This window comes from Typha latifolia, chromosome 13 (genome assembly GCF_019914945.1).
Source record: "Typha latifolia isolate L0001 chromosome 13, TyphaL0001v2, whole genome shotgun sequence".
NCBI lineage: Eukaryota > Viridiplantae > Streptophyta > Magnoliopsida > Poales > Typhaceae > Typha > Typha latifolia.
The window spans coordinates 5774706-5795310 of record NC_133098.1 but is presented as its reverse complement, the minus strand read 5'-3'; the positions used below and the strand labels follow the sequence as shown (position 1 = coordinate 5795310).

General features: G+C 41.9%; 2 protein-coding genes across 2 annotated transcripts; one reads left to right on the top strand and one right to left on the bottom strand.

The window, feature by feature from the left end:
• Positions 1-2256: 2256 nt before the first annotated feature.
• Positions 2257-3517, top strand: LOC140799520 (caffeoyl-CoA O-methyltransferase 5-like). The gene is made up of 5 exons (XM_073153859.1): positions 2257-2439; positions 2552-2631; positions 2720-2864; positions 2947-3078; positions 3163-3517. The coding sequence occupies exons 1-5, from the start codon at positions 2347-2349 to the stop codon at positions 3454-3456; spliced, it is 744 nt and encodes a 247-aa protein (XP_073009960.1). The 5' UTR covers positions 2257-2346; the 3' UTR covers positions 3457-3517.
• Positions 3518-14912: 11395 nt separating this feature from the next.
• On the bottom strand, positions 14913-15302 carry LOC140800174 (uncharacterized mitochondrial protein AtMg00860-like). The gene has a single exon (XM_073154839.1). The coding sequence runs from the start codon at positions 15300-15302 to the stop codon at positions 14913-14915; it is 390 nt and encodes a 129-aa protein (XP_073010940.1).
• Positions 15303-20605: the final 5303 nt, after the last annotated feature.

Below are 20605 nucleotides of genomic sequence, written 5' to 3'. Positions count from 1 at the left end.
TATTCTGCTCTTGGTTTTCTTTATAATTAGCTATCACTAGTTGTTCTGCTCTTGGTTTTCTTTATAATTATCTTTTAAATACTGACAATTGGTAATAGTTTAGTATTTTTTCTTAAATCTCCCAAGAATTAGCGCACACCCTTAAATAGACTAGAATTAGAGTGGAGTATTCTTATCACCAGAAAAAATTAGTGATTCTAGGCAATTAGACTAATACCATGTCACTAGCACACGTGTAGTACCACAAACAATGTGATCTCTATATCTCGATAGTACTCGATAACTCTCTAAATTAGGGTAAAAGGCAAGAAAATTTATATTAGGGTTAAATTTTTTTATCATTTTATACTTATACTCAAAATCACTTTACCTCCCTCTACTTCAAAAAGTCTCAAACTAATCTCTATACTTACAACTAAATTGATACCGTTAAATTTTCTATCTAAATTAATTTGGAGCGCCCAAATAATTTTAGAAACTAAATGGCGGGATCACTTCCCTCATTTTCTAGTTTTTATGGATAAAAATGCATTTCCTTTTTTATATAAGCATTTCTTTCTCATTGATATCGAACTTTCTTTTTTTGCTTTTTTTTGACCAATGGCTATTTTCATGGTCTCTTCGCAATCTCAAAACTCTACTTAGGGAAGAAGATGAAGCTGCCCAAATAAAAAAAAACTAGATCAAAACTCTATCAATTTTACCTAACAAATCAATGGGGTATTTTGGTCATTTGGTCTCACGTTGTTAATTTAGATAGAAAATCTAACAACATCACTTTGATGGTAAGTACAAGTACTAGTTTAAGACTTCTTGAAGTGCTCATATAAAATAATTTTAAATATAAGTATAACGAGGTAAGATATATTTGACCCTATAGAGCCTATACTTGATGTCCTAATCTATGGATCCTGGACAATCAAGCACACTGTTTGTTAGACTTAGACGACGATTGGATTGTTGATTGACGAGAGTCAAATCTTTTAGAGTATTTAAATTGGACATTCACTGTCGTCGTAATTTAAGCTTTGTAAGAGTTCACCTAGTAGAGCATTGGATGTATTTATTTTCCTATAGTGTAATATTTTATAAGGGGTTATATGTTTTTCTCCCTTACTATATTTTACTTTTAGTATGTATTATTGTATTTAGAGAGTCTATTGCTTTTGTATTATTGATAGACTTATTGCAACATGTAGTTATTTCTGCTATTTTGATTAGTTGTGGTGTTCATTGTAAGTTATAAGGGGTTTTGTATTATTGATAGACATTGACTCTTGTCCTAATAAAAGCCTAGTAGAACATTAGATGTATTTATTTTCCTATAGTGTAATATTTTATAAGGGGTTATGTGTTTTTCTCCCTTACTATATTTTATTTTCAGCATGTACTATTGTATTTAGAGATTCAAACGCTTTTGTATTATTGATAGGCTTATTCCAACCTGTGGGCCCTACTTTTATTTCTACTATTTTGATCAGTTCGGGTGTTCATTGTATGTTACTAGCCTTCTCGGTCTCCGCGTGAATCTTATGTGAGGTCAATCTCACATGAGGGGCAAGTGACAGGTTAAGAATGTTTAAGGTAAACTCCATACGTAATAAAGAGGAGGAAGAGAAAAACATATTAGACAACACAATACTTGCAAGCTTACAAGGGTACAAGCCACCAAGCTCACAGATAGAATATTATTTCTTGCAAAAAAATTCTATTTTTTAAAATATTTTTAAACTTTAACTAATTAATTTTTTTAAACATAATATTTTCATCTAATATCATTAAAGTCAAAGGGTATTTTGGGTATCATATCAAAAGTTATATTTATACTCTTAGTCTAATTTATAATTAAATACTATATTTTCTTAACCTAGTTCAAACTATCTGCTACATTTTCTTAGCCTAACCGTGTTCCAGTAGTAAAAAGATTGAAACCAAACTGACCATACCAGTCTTTTATTAAATCGAGAGTTTTGCCCCCACGTAGCTACGCAAAGCTTAGGCTCAGTTCTTTTTCCGTCAATGTATCGTCAATATATCATCGTTGTCATCTTTGTACGTTTATGCAACGCCGGTCAGCTCAGTTCTTCCCCAACGAAATATCAGTGGAAAATAGGGTGCGGAGAACGACTTTTGTCTTACTAGGTAACTAGAGTTTAGTTAGATGGCTTTGATCAGACGTATGCTCAACGAAAGTTCTAAGTGGTAGCCACAAACGTGGTCAAATAGCTCTCCTTCCCCCAAAGATATCTCTGTCTGCATTATATAAATCCCCTGCCTCCCCCTCTCTAATCCTACCAATAACGAGAGCTTTTTTTAAAGAGAGAATTTTATTTAGCACAGAGGCTGATGGAAGCAAAGATCAAGGCAGAGGGATTGGATCCACCGACTGATAAAGATAATGGACCCAAGAGCTTACTCCAAAGTGAAGCTCTTTATCAAGTACTATTGTCTTTCTACTCTCTCTTAATTATATCGATGGAATTAAACTTCCCTTGATTCTAATATCTTTAGTTTGAAATTTTATTATTATTATTCTCTCATGTAATTTTAGTACATACTGGAGACGAGTGTGTATCCTCGCGAGCATGAGTGCTTGAAGGAGCTCCGCGAGATCACCTCCAAACACCTATGGTACTTCTCATTTGATATGATCGTTTAAACTAATTAGCTGGACACGAAACGAAGAAAATATTTACAATTAATGTGGAAATTACAACAGGGGTCTCATAGCCGTCTCCCCGGACGAGGGCCAGTTCTTGAGCTTGCTGCTGAAGATGATCGGCGCCAAGAAGACGATGGAGATCGGCGTCTTCACCGGTTACTCCCTTCTTGCCACCGCCCTTGCCCTCCCTGACGACGGCAACGTAATCGATCTTACGGCCTTCTTATGGATTGAAGCTCTATAATTTAAAACTAATTATGTAAAATAAATACTTTTGATCACAGATCCTGGCCTTGGATATTGACCGGCAGAACTACGAGCTGGGGCTTCCTGTAATCGAAAAGGCCGGCATATCACACAAGATCGACTTCCGCGAGGGTCCTGCGCTGCCCGTCCTGGACAAATTGCTGGAAGATGTGAGATTCTCTGCTATCCATTCATTTATGGAAACTTGAATTTTATTGCGGCGATTGACGTGTGTTGAATGTGAGTGAGCGCAGGTGGAGAACCATGGGACGTTCGACTTCGTGTTTGTTGATGCGGACAAGGACAACTACCTCAACTACCACGAAAGGCTGCTGGATCTGGTGAAGGTGGGCGGCGTGATCGGGTACGACAACACGCTGTGGTTTGGGTCGGTGGCGCTGCCTCCGGACGCTCCGCTTCCAAAAACATTAAGCTTTTACCGGCCCTTCGTCCAGGAGGTCAACAAGGCTCTCGCGGCCGACCCACGTGTTGAGATCTGCCAGCTGCCGGTCGGCGATGGCATCACTCTTTGCCGGAAGATTAAGTGATCGTAATCTACACGTTATTGTTCGTCCTACTTAATAAAGACACAATCTGTCTATCTTTCTACGATGCGTCATTTTTCATTACTATTTTTGATTGGTAAATGTTAGGGATTAATCAATAGATCCTAAAATATTTCTACTCCAATCCCTAATTTAATACGTTTTAAATCCATATTAAAACCATGAGTAGAAGGAGATTTGTTTTGCAGAAACGTACTTGAATCTATTGGTGGAGGAAATTAAGCGAGAGATGATCCTTATAATAGTTTTCCAAATCTATTCTTAGTGAATATCATAAGATTTTCTGAAGATGAGATATGCGATAGAAAAATCACTAAGCTAAAAGTGGGGACCATTGCCTATTAAAGTGAAAACTACTTTTTTAGCGATTATAGGTTTCTTTATTTCTAATTTTGCCCCTCATAGAAAAAGAAATTATACAATGGTATCTACTCATAAATTTCATGACATTCATACTCTTAAGCCAATTAATTAATAATTAATTAGATCACTTAATTTTAGGCTATTTAAAAGATAGCGTACACATTTTAATTATGTCCTAATTATTGAAATTAATATAAATTAATTCAATAATCTCCCACTAGGCGATATATGTAATCTAACAAATGTGTTTAACCTTATGAGCTAAGTAATTTGCTATCATGATCTTAGAGTATATTTGGACAATCTCGTCCATCAACTATATCGGTATAGGATCAAAGCAGTCTTCGTTATATTAATCGTAATTTGGATCTATCAATGGTCACATATACCAACACAACTAAATGACATAGATCAATCATAGATGTGTAGCATGAAATTTGCATGCAATGTGATCCATACATGCCTATCTCCAACTTGTCCTACTTTACCTTATTGAGATCATTATTTAAAAAAAAACTTAACTGAGTGCAATAAACTCAATCTCCTACTAAAATGAAATATCAAAAATGTAAGATAAAGCAATAAACGAAAAATAATACAATCTCCTACTAAAATGAAATATCTTTGAACAAAACAATACCCATATGAATAGTGTGCTCATGAAAGAACTTGGGTGGTAATCCTTTTGTGAGCAGATCCGCTATAATGAGGCTTGTCCCGATATACTCTATGGATATCTATCCACTCTGTACTCTTTTTTTTATAATTAGGAACTTAATATCAATATGCTTTGACTTTATGGAGATCTTGTTGTTATTGGAATACAGAATTGATGACTTATTGTTACAAAATAATTTAAGTGGTTTTTCAATGCCCTCCAAAATGCATAACATAATGACAAAATTCTACATCTGTATTCCACGATTGGATGCCTCATAACATGCTAAAAACTCTATTGTCATGACGGATGAAGCTATGAGTGTTTGCTTGATAACCTTCAAGAAATAGCTCTAGCAGCCAATAAGTCAACATAGCTAGATGTGGATCTCCTGCTATCTTAGTATCTAGCAAAATCTGAGTCTAAATACCTAATGATCTCCAACTGATCTGATCTACTATATGTGAGCATTCACTCCTTTATTCTCTGTAAATACCTCATAACCAATATCGGGGTTACTCTAATACCCTATTTGTGGGATAATAAAATTCATAACCCCTTGATCGCTCAGCATAGCCAATAAAGTAGATGCTTACTATTTTGGAGTTCAATTTCCTTGATCGCTCAGCATAGCCAATAAAGTAGATGCTTACTAGGTTTTTGGTTAGTCCAAAGCTTATTATGTGTTGATACGATTTAGATTTTACCGATGTCGTCTCTAGCATGGATACACTTTAGGGATGTCTTTGCCTTTTAATTTAGTATTTAATTCTTAAAAAAATAAGTTTTATGTATGTCGCGTTCGAACGCGAGTGGAGTGCGTTCGAAAGCGCTTGTGAACGCCTGCATAAGGTTTGCACATCGAGAGAGTGCAAAATCTATGTTTGAACGCGCCAGCAAATGCCTTCATCGCGTTCGCACATCTAGAGAAGTGCAAAATAGGTGCGTTCGAACGTGATCGGCGGAAATGTACTATTTAGGGTTAATAATTGCCATTTTTGAATTGTTTGGTTAGCCTCTAAAGGTCTGGATGGTAACCATGGAATCATTATTGACGAATTGAGTTTTTTCCCTACCTCATTCGTCTTCTTCTCTCCCGTTCTCTCATTCCCCGGTGATGCCGCTTCTAACCTCCCTCGACCGGCCAATCAACCTAGTCCCTTAGGGGCGGGCGGCCCTCTCCTCCCACCTTCTTCCAATCTATCCATCATTGCCCTAATCCTTCCATCACCCATAACCCTTCAACCACCACTTACTCACCGGTGCTACCCCATTAATGCTGGTCCACTACCATCCACCATCATCTAAGATCTCGTGCCTCCATCCACGGATCCTAAGATAGACTACCCGACGTCCGTCCACTAATCGAACGATATCGCAAGATCCTGACATCCAATTTGCCTAAAATTTGATTTGTTGGAAAGATCTTTTCTAGGGTTACAATATATCAAAATCTCATGTCAATCCAATAGCAGCATCTTTTAATATCTATTTCCAAAGTTCCATGTCAGATCCTGTCCAGATCTGAAAATCGAAAAGGATCAAACCTTGGCCTAAGGAGAGATCGTATCAAGCTGGTATTAGAGCCACTGTTCCTCGGACACGCGCTTCCTATGATGACAACTAGAGCCATGGCTGCACGGCGAGATGATGAGGAAGAAGAGATTCTCTGAATAGAGGAGGGGGAAACGGTTCTGGGGACTTCCACCCGCGGAACCTCCTGACCAAATCGGAATACGGAAGAGCCTAGTGTTTAAGCCGTGTTGGGGTCTTTTTCCGAACAAATGGCCATCAACAACCAGATGATAATGGAGATGATGCGGAAATTATGGGCGACCAGAACGGGAATGCACCATCGACCCCACGACTCGAGTCCACTCCTATGAACCCGCCGCCACCGGTTCAGAATTTGCAACCACAAGAGTCGCTGCTGCCCCCACCCTATAGGCAGAGACAAGCAAGGATGATTCCACCAGGCCCAGTTCCAGGTGAACCCATTCGACGAACGAACCACTATGGAGATCACCTTGGAGATCTAGATCTGTGGGCGGGGCAATACAAACCGAAATCGCGGCGAGTTAATCAAAATTGAAGGAGGGATCATCAACCATTCCCGGTGCATCCTCCTCCGGTTAGACAAGGACTTGGACATTATCCGGATCAAGACAATGACATCAGTGGGCAAATCGTGTGTCTTGAATTCCCCAAGTTCAAATGTGGCGATCCGATCGATTGGTTATATAGGGCAGAGCAATTCTTCGCATACTAGGGTACGACAGAATAATATAAGGTGATGCTTGAAGATACGACGCTTCATTGGTTTTGAGCAGCCAATGCTAATGAGGCTGTCGAAACTTGGGCTGACTTTTACGCTGATATCACGCGATGATTTGGAGCGTCGGGGAATGAAGACATCGATGCTCTCCTCTCAAAGACGGTGCAAAAGACCACGGTTGGGCCATATCAAAAAGAATTTAAGAGGATAAGTAGTCGATGCCAACCCCCATCGACGGATCAGCAACTTTGCAGCACCTTTATCTCTAGGCTGCGGGGAGACATTCTAGCCGACGTGAGGGCTTTAAGGCCTAGAACCTTAAAGGAGGCCTTCGAAGATGCGGTTCTCATGGAAGACAAATACCGAGCCATGAAGTTACATCTAAGAAGAACTGGACGAGCCAAGGAACCTGCAATCAAGCTCAACAAATCATAGCGGCAGGAAATGTTACCGGAGTACCAAGAACCGCTACTGCAATGGTGCCTCCTCGAGCACCCCTGAAGTCATCCAAGATATGAAGTACACACCTAGAGGCCCGGGATGAGCACTCACACCTGCTCAAGTGGAGGAACGAAGAGCTAAAGACCTATGCTTTCGTTGTGATGAGAAGTTTGTACCCGGACATCGTTGCACTAGGGATCAGTGATGCTAATAGATGGATTGGAGGATGTGGAGAGTGAGTTTGTCGCTGAAGATGAAGGTGTGGCTAGACATCAAGGAGAAGTAGCTGAGGAGCAACCCGTGGAGGGCATGATAGCCGAAATCTCCCTCCACACATATTCAGGGACAGTCGCAACAAAGACTTTGCGGGTGAATGGTGTAGTCAAGAAAACCACAGCGAGAATCTTGATCGACATAGGGTCCACTCACAACTTCATTGACAAGAGGCTTCTTAGGATGATTGAGCTCAAGTCAGAACTCATGGAAGGGTTCGATGTGACAATTGGAGATGGCACCACATTGCGGGCAAATTTTATTTGTGGAGGTGTGGAATTGAAAGTGCAAGACCAAACTTTCACATTGTCGTTGGCCTTGCGGGGTGCCGACATTATTTTGGAGACCCAATGGCTTCAAAGCTTGGGGCCCGTAACATTTGATTTTTTAAACCTCACACTTACATTTTGGAGGAATGGTTGAAGAGTGTTGCTGGATGGAAACCAACCGCGGCAAGGGCCGACTTTGCAACCACTTTTGGGACTTCCTTGTGCAAGGGACCGAGCTCTACTATTGCAAATGCCTATTGCTGACCCAGAACATCCACCACCAAGGGAAATACCCACTAACATGCAAGAGCTGCTGCAGGAATTCAAGGATCTCTTCAAGGAACCCCGAGGACTGCCGCCGACCTGTCGACACAACCATCGCATCAAGATCATTCTAGGGGCTGAACTAGAAAATGTTCAGCCCTATTGGTACCTGCATGTCCAGAAGGAAGAGATCAGCAAATTGGTGGTGGAGATGCAAGAGCAAGGGATTATTCAACCGAGTAAAAGTGCCTACTCATCGCCGGTGTTGTTGGTTCGAAAAAAGGACGGGAGTTGGCAATTTTGCGTTGACTACCGAGCCTTGAATGCGATCATCGTCAAAGATCTGTATCCAATACTGGTGATCGAAGAGTTGCTGGATGAACTTACTGGGTCGTCTTACTTCAGCAAACTTGACTTAAGAGCGGGGTACCATCAAATCCGCGTCAGCCTGGAAGATGTGCACAAAACGGCATTTCGAACTCACGATGACCACTATGAGTTTCAAGTCATGCCGTTTGGGCTCACCAATGTACTGGCTACCTTCCAAGGGATGATGAATGACCTTTTCCGCCAACTCTTGCGTCGGTACGTGCTCATCTTCTTTGACGATATTCTAGTGTATAGCAGGATTTGGAGTGAGCACTTGCGGCATGTGCGTGAGGTGTTGAATATCTTGCGACAAAACTATTTAAAACTCAAGATGAGCAAGTGCCTTTGGGGAGAGCCATGAGTGGAGTACTTGGGACATATAATCTCAATGAGAGGAGTGGAAGCCGATCCAAGCAAGATCAAGAATATGGTGGACTGGCCGATTCCCACTAATCAGTAGGAATTGAGGGGATTCCTTGGGTTAACGGGGTACTATCAACGATTCATTGCCAACTACGATAATATTGCTGCCCCCACTGACCTCCTTACTCAGAAAAGGAGGATTTCAATGGACGGGCAAGGCGATGGAGGCCTTCGCAGCATTGAAGACAGCCATGTCTACTGCACTGATTCTAGCACTACCAGATTTCAGGAAGCCCTTTGTGATGGAATGCGACGCTTCGGGTGAGGGCATTGGAGCAGTTTTGATGCAAGAGAGGTGGCCCATGACATATATGAGCAAGGCATTGTCAAATCGATCATGATAGCTATCCACCTATGAGCGTGAAATGCTAGCAATTCCACACGCCGTCACCAAATGGTGACCCTACTTAATTGGCCAGCAGTTTACTATCTGCATGGACCAGCATAGCTTACCCTACTTCATGGAGCAATGTGTGCACACCCCAGCATAGCAATGGTGGGTCCAGAAACTCCTTGGGTATGACTACGAACTAGTCTACAAAAAGGGGATCGAGAACTGAGCGGTCAATGTCCTTTTGTGCCAACCTGACACAAGTGACTGGCCTCTTTTTCAGCACCAACCCTTCCTCTATTTTTAGATCTGTAGGGAACCAATGCGGAGGATCAAATCATGGTGGAGCTTGAGTCAGAGTTCAAAGATCGCTTCCCTAATTTCAAACCTTGACGACAGGGTTGCAGAAGTGTGATGGATTGATACGATTCGGATTTTACCAATGTCGTCTCGAGCATGGATATACTTTAGGAATGTCTTTGTCTCTTGTTTTAGGGTTTAATTCTTAAAAAAATAAGTTTTTTGTATGTCGCGTTCGAACGCGGGTGGAGTGCGTTCGAACACGCTTTTGAACGCTTGCATTAGGTGTGCACATCTAGAGAGTGCAAAATGTGCATTCAAACGCCACGTTTAAACGCGCCTGCGAATGCCTGCATCACGTTCGCACATCCAGAGAAGTGCAAAATAGGTGCGTTCGAATGCGATTGGGCGCGTTCGAACATGGTCGGCGGAAATGTACTGTTTAGGGTTAATAATTGCCATTTTTGAATTGTTTGGTTAGCCTCTAAAGGTGTAGATGGCAACAATAGAATCATTATTGATGAATTAAGTTTTTACCTTGCCTCCTTCGTCTTCTTCTCTCCTGTTCTCTCATTCCCTGGCGACGCCGCTTCTAACCTCCCTCGGCCAGCCAATCACCCTAGTCCCTTACGGGCGGCCATCTCCTCCCCTTTCTTCCAATCTATCCATCACTTGCCCTAATCCTTCCATCACCCATAACCCTTTCACCACAACTTACTCACTGGTGCCACCCCATTAACACCAGTCCACCACCATCCACCATCGTCTAGGATCTCGTGCCTCTATCCATAGATCCTAAGATAGACTACCCGATGTTCGTTCACTAATTGGACCATATCTCGAGATCCCGACTTCTGATTCGCCTAGAACTTGATTTGTTGGAAAGCCCTTTTCTGGAGCTATAACATATCAAAATCTCATGTCGATCCGATGGCTGAATATTTTGGGATCTATTTCTAAAGTTCTGTGTCAGATCCTGTCCAAATCTGAAAATCAGAAAGCATCGAACCTTGGCCTAAGGAGAGATCGTATCAGCATTTTGTAGCCACTTTAGTTGGCATTTGATTCAGAATATAAGCTGTTGTTTTAAGAGCTACACCCTAAAGTGACTCTAGTAAAGTAGAATGACTAATCATACTCCTTACCCTATCTTTATGAGTCTAGTTTCGTCTTTCAGATACACCATTCATGCTAGGTGACCCTGGTATGGTGTATTATGGACTATTCCACATTCCTCTAAGTATTTATCGAATGGTTCTAGATGTTGTTTATCTGATCCATCATATCTGTCGTAGTATTCACCGCCACGGTTAGATCTGACACTCTTTATCCTTTTGTTAACTTGTTACTAAACTTCAACTGTAAATGTTTTGAATATATCCAAAGTCTGTGATTTCTCTATGTATAAGAAATAAGTAATCATATCTTGAATAATCATTTATGAATGTTATGAAATATTGTTGACCATTCCAAGACCCTGTAGGGAATGGTACATAGATATTCGTATGAATTAATTCTAAGTCGTCTATAGTCCTGTTGGCATCATATTTCTTTGTTTCGGTATGTTTTCCGTTAATACACTCAACATCCCATCAGACACAAGTAGCTAAACTTTAGATTTAGAGATGTGACCTAGGCATTCGTGCCATAATAAGGCTGAATATTTTTTATCTAGTTTATACTTAGAATCTTGTGATTCTACATGCAAGGTTTCATTATAAGATGAAATAATTTCTAGCAAATATGGATTATCATAAGCATTAAGTAAACCATTTTTAATAATACTTGAATTCATAGATAAAGTAAATTGATTGTTTCCGAATAAAAAACAATAACAAAGTTTGTCTAAAAATAGAAACTGAAATCAAATTCTGTCTAAAAGACAGTACATTAAAAGTATCCATCAAATCCAAATAACAACCAGTTAGTAATAATCTAAAATGCCATATCACCTCTACTTACATCAACTTGCCATCTCCTATATAGCAGCATCTTTTAGCATCACTTGGCTTTCGGTAGCTCAGGCAACCCTGCATAGAAACACAAATGTGAGTATTAGCACCAAAAATCCAACCACCAAGTGTTTCTAGGTATTGAAACTAAGTTAACTTCATAACAGACCAAAGTAAGAAATATACCTTTCCTAGTATGACATATGCTATACTTGATACATTCCTTTTTTATGTTTCCAAGCTTGCCACAGAAAAAAAAAAAAACCTCCCTCAGTTTTATGTTTCTTTTGCTCTGGACCCTTAGAAGCAATAATCATTATTTTTCTTTTTCCTTTTGCCCATATCCTTAGAAGTGCTAGCCAGATGAGCAATTTAAATACCCATAAGAAACAAATCTAACTATCAAACATATCCCAAACTCTCTTATAATAGAAATAAAATTAAAAACAAATCACAGTAGAGCAGAGCCATTGAGTGGAAGCAAATATGGCTGAGTATAAAACATTTATTCAATTTAAGCAAAGTTATTGTTTGGGTTAATAGAATGGGATTACGATTCAACGTTCAATTTTTTTAATGTTCCTTAATGCTGCGACGATGCGTAAGCAGCAGTGGAACCCTAAGTACAAGAGATGGCAACCACTTAATGGTCTTTGGCACTATTGCGCTACGCAAGCAAAGCTGCAACACTAAGATCAAAATTTAGATTGCAAATGCCATCTCAGAAGCATGCCAAAATCCAAACAAAAACAAAACAAAAATGTGAACGTGATCATATAATGTAAACAAATCCAAATTAGGTATTAACATCATCTTTAATCCACAAAATAACCATTGAAAGATCAAAACCCCAAATTTTATGAACCCTAAAATTTCTTCATGATTAATTTCCAATATAATCAAAAGACTCAAGGAATTATGCATAGATTAGGCTCTGATACCACTTGTTAGGGATTAATCAATAGATCCTAAAAATATTTCTAGCCCAATCCCTAATTTAATACGCTTTAAATCTATGTTAAAACCATAAGTAAAAGGAGATTAGATTTACGGAAGCGTACCTAAATCCATTGGTAGAGGAAATTAAGCAGGAGATGATCCTTGTAATGGTCTTCCAAATCTATTCTTAGTGAATATTAGAAAATCCTCTCGTAAGAGGAGATATCTTACGAATCGGCTTGATACAATCCATAATGGTTCTGGATCAGTTTGGGGATGTGACTTTCAAAGGGAATTTTGGAGGACCTAATCATTGGATCTTGCTGAATTTTAGATATGTTGTCGCCCTTGAAGAGAGCTTTCCAAAAAAATCCAAGATCTCAGGGTTTAGATGGTTAGATCTTGAGATATCGGTCAAACAGTGATTGAAGGTCGAATACACCCTAGCTTGTTAGCCCTTTAATGGCTAGATAGGTGCTAGGAGAATTCTTTTGGAGTGAAGGGGAGAAGTTACTAACAGAAGAGGGGGATTAGGAGTTAGAAGAGGCTGACCAAGGACTTGGACGGTGAAAGAAAGGAGTTGGGAGAGGGGTGCCAATGACTAGAGCAAGAAGAAGGGAGATAAGGGCAACAACATCGATCCAATTATTAGATAAAACTCCAATTAGGGTTTCCTCCACATATTTATAGAGGCTCACCCCTTTGACCTAAACAACCAAATTTAAACCCTGAAAAACCAACAATTCTCACTGCGGTGCGTTCAAACGCGTCGATTGCGTTTGAACATGCATATACTGTTCTCTGTCTTTGCGAATGTGTGTAGGCATTCGAACGCACAATTCCCATTCTCTATTTTTGTGAACGTGTGCAGGCATTTGCATGGCACGTTCGAATGCGGTTCCTTGGCGTTCGAACGCTCCCCAGCAAAAAGTCTTATTTTCTGAAGCAAAATTAAACTTGATAAATAGGCTCATCCTAATGAACCCAATGTCGCGTGGATCCAATCTGGCCGAGTCGTATCACTCCACCATGCTTCTATTCACCTTGCCCTCAAGGTGTCAAATCTGGATAGCAGTCCATGAAGTCAAATTCGGGCATCTAAATCACCTCATCTACTGTGCATCCGCGCCACTCCACCAAAATCTTGGTCACCTACTTTTCCTGGATTCGAGTGCGTCATCTGGCTAGGATCCAAACTAAAATAGGGGTACTCGGTTCGGCTTCTGACTCATCCGGATTAGCCCATATTGGCTCGGGTGGAACAGCTCCAATCGGGCCCTTAAGGCTTGAGACATGAAAAACTGGATGTATGCGTGCCTCCTCGGATAAGTCTAGACTAGGAATAGGTGACGCACTGATAAGGTTAGTAGAATTTTGGAGCCAACTATTGATTAGGAATAGGTCTAACTAAGCTTTGCCGTGCGGTTTTGGGAGATCGAGATGAGGTGTTGAGGAGACTCAAGATGCACTGCCTAGAACCGAATGAAGCAAGTCTATGACCAGCGGACCAAGAGAGGTCCTTCTCGATAGATGGCCTTGTATGGAGTCATGCCAATAGCCGAGTGGAAGGTCGTATTGTATGACCATTCGCTTATGGGCAGATAAGACAGCCACTGCCTCGGTCGCTCGCTGACAAAGCACCGCAAGTATTGCTCTAAGCATTGGTTCAGTACCTCGGATTGGGCGTCGATGATAGGCTAAACTCATACAGAAGATAGTCTCTTGGAGAGAAAAAAATTTCTACCAAAATTGACTCACAAATATAGAATCATGATCTGAAATAATCGACTTTGGCATACCATGCATCTTGGCCACGTCGTGCACATAAACCTCTGCAACATTCTTTGCCGGGTAGGGATGCGCCAAGGCCGAAAAGTATGCATACTTGGTGAGGTGATCCACCACCACCATGATCACCGAATGACCTCTTGCCTTAGGTAGACCATCAATGAAGTCAATGGCGACGTCCTCCTAAACCTGCTTGGGAATCGAAAGCGATTGAAGCAAGCCGGCGGGGTTAGCCAATTCAGTCTTCTCTCTTTGACACACCTCTCAAGCCTTGACGTAGGCTTGCACATCCTTCTTCATTTTAGCCCATGTGCAACTTTGGTTTAGCCATTTATAGGTGCCCAACACCCTTCATGTCATGCCATAGGGTGTCATGGAAGTGGCTCATCAACTCCATGCGTAAGTAGTGATCAGCTAGAACAATTATCTTGCCATGGTCCACTATGTGTCTGTCCTTCACCGAAACTCCTTGCATTCCTTTGGGATCTGCAGCAAGGTCGTCCAACATCCTCATGGTATCCAAATCATTTCTGTAGGCCTCCCACAGTTGCTGGAAAAAAAGAAAAATTGGCGTCGAAATCGTTGCCAACTCGGCTGGATTCGAACATCTTGATAAGGTATCGGTGACGCTATTTTCGGTCTCCCTTTTGTACACCAACTCATAGTATTATCCAAGTAGCTTGGACATCCATCTTTGCTGGGCTGGTGTGTGTTTGAGCTGCCTAAGGATGTATGGCAAACTCCGCTGATCGGTGCGGATTGTGAAGTGACTCCCGATGAGATAAAGCCTCCACTAGGTGATCGCATGTATGATGGCAAGCATCTCCCTTTCATAAGTGGATAGCAGCTGTGAAAGCTCTGAAAGAGCTTTGATCATGTAAGCCATGGGTCTGCCTTCTTGCATCAAAATAGCCCCAGTGCCGACTCTTGACGCATCGCACTCAACGGTGAATAATTTGGTGAAATTAGCTAAAGCAAGAATCGAGGCTAAGATCATCGCCTTCTTCATGGCTTCAAATGCTTCCCTTGCTTTGTCCGTCCAAGTGAATACACCCTTCCGCAACAAGGCCATGAGGGGAGCCGCAATTTTGCCATAGTTCGCCACAAACCGACAGTAGTAGCCGATTAAGCCGAGGAAGCTGCATAGTTCCTTGGTAGTCTTGGGCAGCGACCATTCCACCATGCTTTGAATTTTCTTAGGGTCAGCCTTCACACCATTTTTAGATATAATGTGGCCCAGGTTATTGACCCTTCGCTGCCCCCATGAACACTTGAAGTCCTTGGCCTTCAATTTGTGTTGCCGTAATAGGCCAAGTACCGTCCAAAAATATTACATGTGCTCCTCCCATGTGCGGCTATATACCAATATGTCATCAAAGAATATCAACACATATTGCCTCAAATGATGCCTAAAGATGTCATTCATTAAGCTCTAAGAGTTGGCAGGAGCATTGGTAAGATCAAAGGGCATAATGAAGAACTTGTAATGCCCATCATGTGTTTGAAACACCGTCTTGTGCACATCAGACGGTTTTACTCTGATTTGATGGTACCCTACCCTCAAATCAAGCTTTGAAAAGTAGCATACACCCGCCAATTCATCCAGCAACTATTCGATCAACGGTATGGGATATCGATCCTTAACGGTGATAGAGTTGAGAGCCTTGGTAGTTGATACATTTAGTTAGGATCTTTTCTTATTACATTAGTTATTTATTTTTATTAAAATAAATTTCCTCTAAGTCGCATTCGAATGTAGGACGGGTTGCATTTGAACGCCTTTGCGAACACCTGCATCAAGTTCGCAAATACAGAAGATGTAAAATGTGTGTTCGAACGCGGTCGAGCGCGTTCGAACGCCTACATCGCTTTCGCACATATAGAGAATGTCTTTTGTGCGTTTGAACGTGATTGGGCATGTTCGAATGCGATCGGCGGGATTGCACTAGGATTAGGGTTATTTATTGTTATTAGGGCTTTTGGCTAGCCTCTATAAAGGTGTCGATGATAGCCAAATTCATTATGCTATTGGATTACTGATTTTTTGCCTCATATCTTCTCTCTATTCTCTATCCCTCCTCCTTCTTCACCAACTTACCATCTTTACCGTTGGCAAGATCTCTCCTAACTTCTAATCTCCCTCAACTATCAAGTCCTCCCTCTTCTTTGGGATCTCGACCTCTTGTTTCCCTTTGTCTATATCCCTTAATCACATCCACTATCCTCCTCCATCTCCTTACCCATCCATAACCCTAACATCTACTCCACCCGTCATCACCACTATCATCCATGTTATTTCTTATTTTTGTCCTAGTTGCAGGTCGAATCTGTAAAAGGCATAAATATGAAAATTGTAGATCAGTGAGAGACAAATCTAATCCACTTTATTGTGTAATTTTTTGACCATCATAGAATATTTGGTGAATATTTTCCCACAGTTGAGCGGACTGATTCCTATAATAAATCTAGATCTTGAAGGAATCATTTCGTAGCTGATATTTTGGTACCGTTACCCATCAATTTGGTATCAGAGCCAAGCGAACCTTAGACCTCTATTATTAATAGTGGAAATAAGGAAGATGACATCAACAAGGAGACCAATGGAGAGCACACCGACAAAGAAAGACTCAATCCACGATAACCAACGTCCATGGGTGTGAATATGAGCTTGGTGGATGAACTTAGGAGCATGTTCCAAACATTGCTGCATAGAGTTGACGCAATGCAAAAGGATCATAATAATTTAAAGGAATATGTCATGAACCGATCGGCTTCGTCATGTCCTCGAGGACGATCTGTGCCTTAAGAAGGACCAGCAGTGGGAGCACACCAAACCGATACCCCACAGATCTAGGTGCGATATGTTAGTGTCAATGATCCTCTTTTACCTATGCCTACACATCATCCCCGACCTCCGTTATAAAACCTAAGACCAGTGGTGGTGGAACCCGAGAGGCGTGCGACACCGGTGCGCTTCGTCGATGAGGAGGATTAGCACTTTGAGGATGAGGTTGATCCCTTTGGAGATGGTGATGGACGTGCTCGAGGATTTAGAGAAGGAGATCAACATGCACAAAGGTTCAGACCTGAACTAAGGATCTTTCGCGAACCCGACAATGCTATTCGAGGGAGAACCATATGCTTGGACTTTCCAAAATTCATAGGCGGTGATCCAACAGATTGGGTGTTTCAAGTTGAACAATATTTTGATTGTCAAGGGACAGGGGAAAATGCGAAGGTCTAGATGGCAAGCTTTCACCTCCAAGGAATGGCATTGCATTGGTATAGATCGGTAATTCGTGGTGGAGGATTTACTAGTTGGGCTAACTTTTATAGGTGGATTACACGCAGATTTGGGACAACGACATATGAAAAATTTTCTACCATATTAAGCAAGATATTTCAGAGGATGACCGTATTAGACTACTAAGCAGAATTTGAAATAATTAGTAGTCGTTGTGAGCCACCTTGGCCCGAACCGACATTGATAAGCACATTTACTTCAGGGCTGCGAGAGGAGATACAAGCAGATGTTCGTGCTCTTTGTCCAACCACTCTTGAGGAGGCCATTGAGAAGGCCGTGAGGATGGAGAAAAAACATAAGGCTCTTAAGATGGCAGCAAAAACAAGTTGGGGCAACCGAGATGGGCGATTTGCACCTAGAATGTCGGCTAAAAATTCTGTGGGTTCGAAGACAGTGGCTGCTAATACTAGACCACGACCACCTTTGACAACTTCTTCTGATGTTAGAGGAGGCACAAGACCTCCCATTTGAACTCTCACACCTGCCCAGGTGGAGGAGCGAAGAGCGAAAGGCCTTCGCTTTCGATGCGATGAATGTTTCACCCCCGATCATTTGTGTTCCAAACCGATCAAGAGTGTGATGCTTATCGACGGTCTTGAGCAGGATGATGAGGTTGTTGATGATGGAGAGCATCCAGAGGAGGTCCATGAGGAGGCCATTGAGGGGAGTGCGGAGGAAGATATCCAAGCTGAATTATCGATGCATGCATAGTCGGGTACCTCTCCGCCGAGGACGTTACGAGTAGATGGACTCGGTAGAAAGCATTTTGTGCACATCCATATCGATTCTGGAAGTACACACAACTTTCTAGATGATACGATTCGGACTTCACCGATGTCATCCCGAGCATAGATACATTTTAGGGGCGTCTTTGTCTCTTGCTTTAGTGTTTAATTCTTAAAAAAATAAGTTTTCTATATGTCGCATTCGAACGCGGGTGGAGTGCGTTCGAACGCGGTTCTGAATGCCTGCATCACGTTTGCACATCCAGAGAGTGTGAATTGTGCGTTCGAACGTGCCTGCGAACGCCTACATTCGAACACGCCCGCGAAAGCCTGCATCGCGTTCGTAAATCCAGAGAAATGAGAAATAAGTGTGTTCGAACACGATCGAGCGCGTTCGAACGCGGTCGGCGAAAATGCACTGTTTAGGGTTAATTTTGAATTGTTGGTTAGCCTCTAAAGGTGTGGATGGCAACCATGGAGTCTGAAAAACCCCTAGACACAAGTATGTATCTAAATACTAGGCAATGATATCACTCGTTCGCTTAAGTAAAAGTTCGTAGAAATATTACGAACGAAAGCAGAGATGAACGCCAAGATTTTAACGTGGAAAAACCCAAACGGGAAAAAACCACGGATCCAAACTCGGATCAAAACTAATCACTAGAATAGTAGCGGTTACAAGACTGACTCACAAAACAACCCGTCAATCCAAACGACTTTGTTCTTCTCAGTCTTGCTCGCTAGAACCCACGATTCACTGCTTCTCGTGATTGAAGTACAATCTCAGTAACCCTCAAGATTGATCTTTCATCTAGATAGCCCTTAAGACGAAAGATTAAGTTTTGTAGATGAGTGGAACCTTGATAGTTGAAGAACCGATGTAGCCTCAAGAAGTCTCCTTCAATAATGCTTCTTCAACCACCCTCAAGATAGGGCATCACAATCCTTATGTATGATCTCCAAGATAGAGCCAAATCTAAGTCTTATCCGTACTCACAAAAGTCCAATTTTATCCAACTTCGTTGGTGCGTTCGAACGCAGCCCAGTTGCGTTCGAACGACATGACTTGAACTCAGGTGCGTTCGAACGGGCCCAAGTGCGTTCGAACGCGACAACTTGAATTCTTCAGGTTGCGTTCGAATGCGTTTGTGAACGCAGCTCTCGGTCTGTGTGAACGCAGTACCCGCGTTCGAACGCGTTTGTGAACGCGGCTCTCTGTCTATGTGAACGCAGTACCCACGTTTGAACGCGTTTGTGAACGCGGTGTGAACTCGACGGCTTTTCTCCAATAATCTTGCAATTCTTCAAACCAGAGATATTCTAGACTTGTGTAAAGCTCATATACATGAAAAAATACACTTAGAATATTTTGTACACAATTGCCAACAAATAAAAACCTAACAGAGTCATTATTGATGAATTGAGTTTTTGCCTTGCCTCTTTGTCTTCTTTGCTCTCATTCTCTCGATCCCCGGCGACGCCGCTTCTAACCTCCCTCGACCGGCCAATCACCCTAGTCCCTTAGGGGTGGCCCTCTCCTCCCCCTTCTTCCAATCTATCCAATACTTGCCCTAACCCTTCCATCAACCATAACCCTTCCACCACCACTTTTCACTAGTGCCACCCCATTAACGCCGGTCCGCCACCAACCACCATCATCTAGGATCTCGTGCCTTCATCCACAGATCTTGATTAGACCCCCTAATATTTGTCCACTAATCGGGTGATATATCGAGATCCCTACATCCGATTCACCTGCAACTTAATTTGCTTTTTTGGGGCTACGACATATCAAAATTTTATGTTGATCCAACGGGGGCATCTTTTGGGATCTATTTAGAAAGTTCTGTGTTAGATCTAGTCTATATCTAAAAATCGGAAGAGATCGAACCTTAGCCTAAAATGAGAGATCGTATCAAGCTGGTATCAGAGCCACCATTCCTCGGACACGTGCTTCCTATGATGACAACCAGAGCCATGGCTGCACGGCGAGATGATGAAGAAGAGATTCTCCCAATAAAGGAGGGGAAACGGTTGCGGGGACTTCCACCCGCGGAACCGCCTGATGTAATCGAAATATGGAAGAACCTAGTGTTCAAGCTGTGTTGGGATCTCTTTCCGAACAAATGGCAATCGACAACCAGATGATGATGGAGATGATGCGGGAATTACGAGCGACAAGGAAAGCCATGGCGAACGGGAACGCACCATCGACCCCATGTGCGAGTCCACTCCCATGAACCTCCCGCCACCGGTTCAGAATTTGCAACCACAAGAGCCACTGCTGCCACCACCCTATGGACAGAGGCAAGCAAGGATGGTTCCACCAGGCCCAATTGTAGGTGAACCCATCTGACGAGCAAACCACTATGGAGATCACCTTGGAGATTAAGATCCATGAGCGGGGCAATACAACCCGGAACCACGATGAGTTAATCAAAACCAAAGTAGGGATCA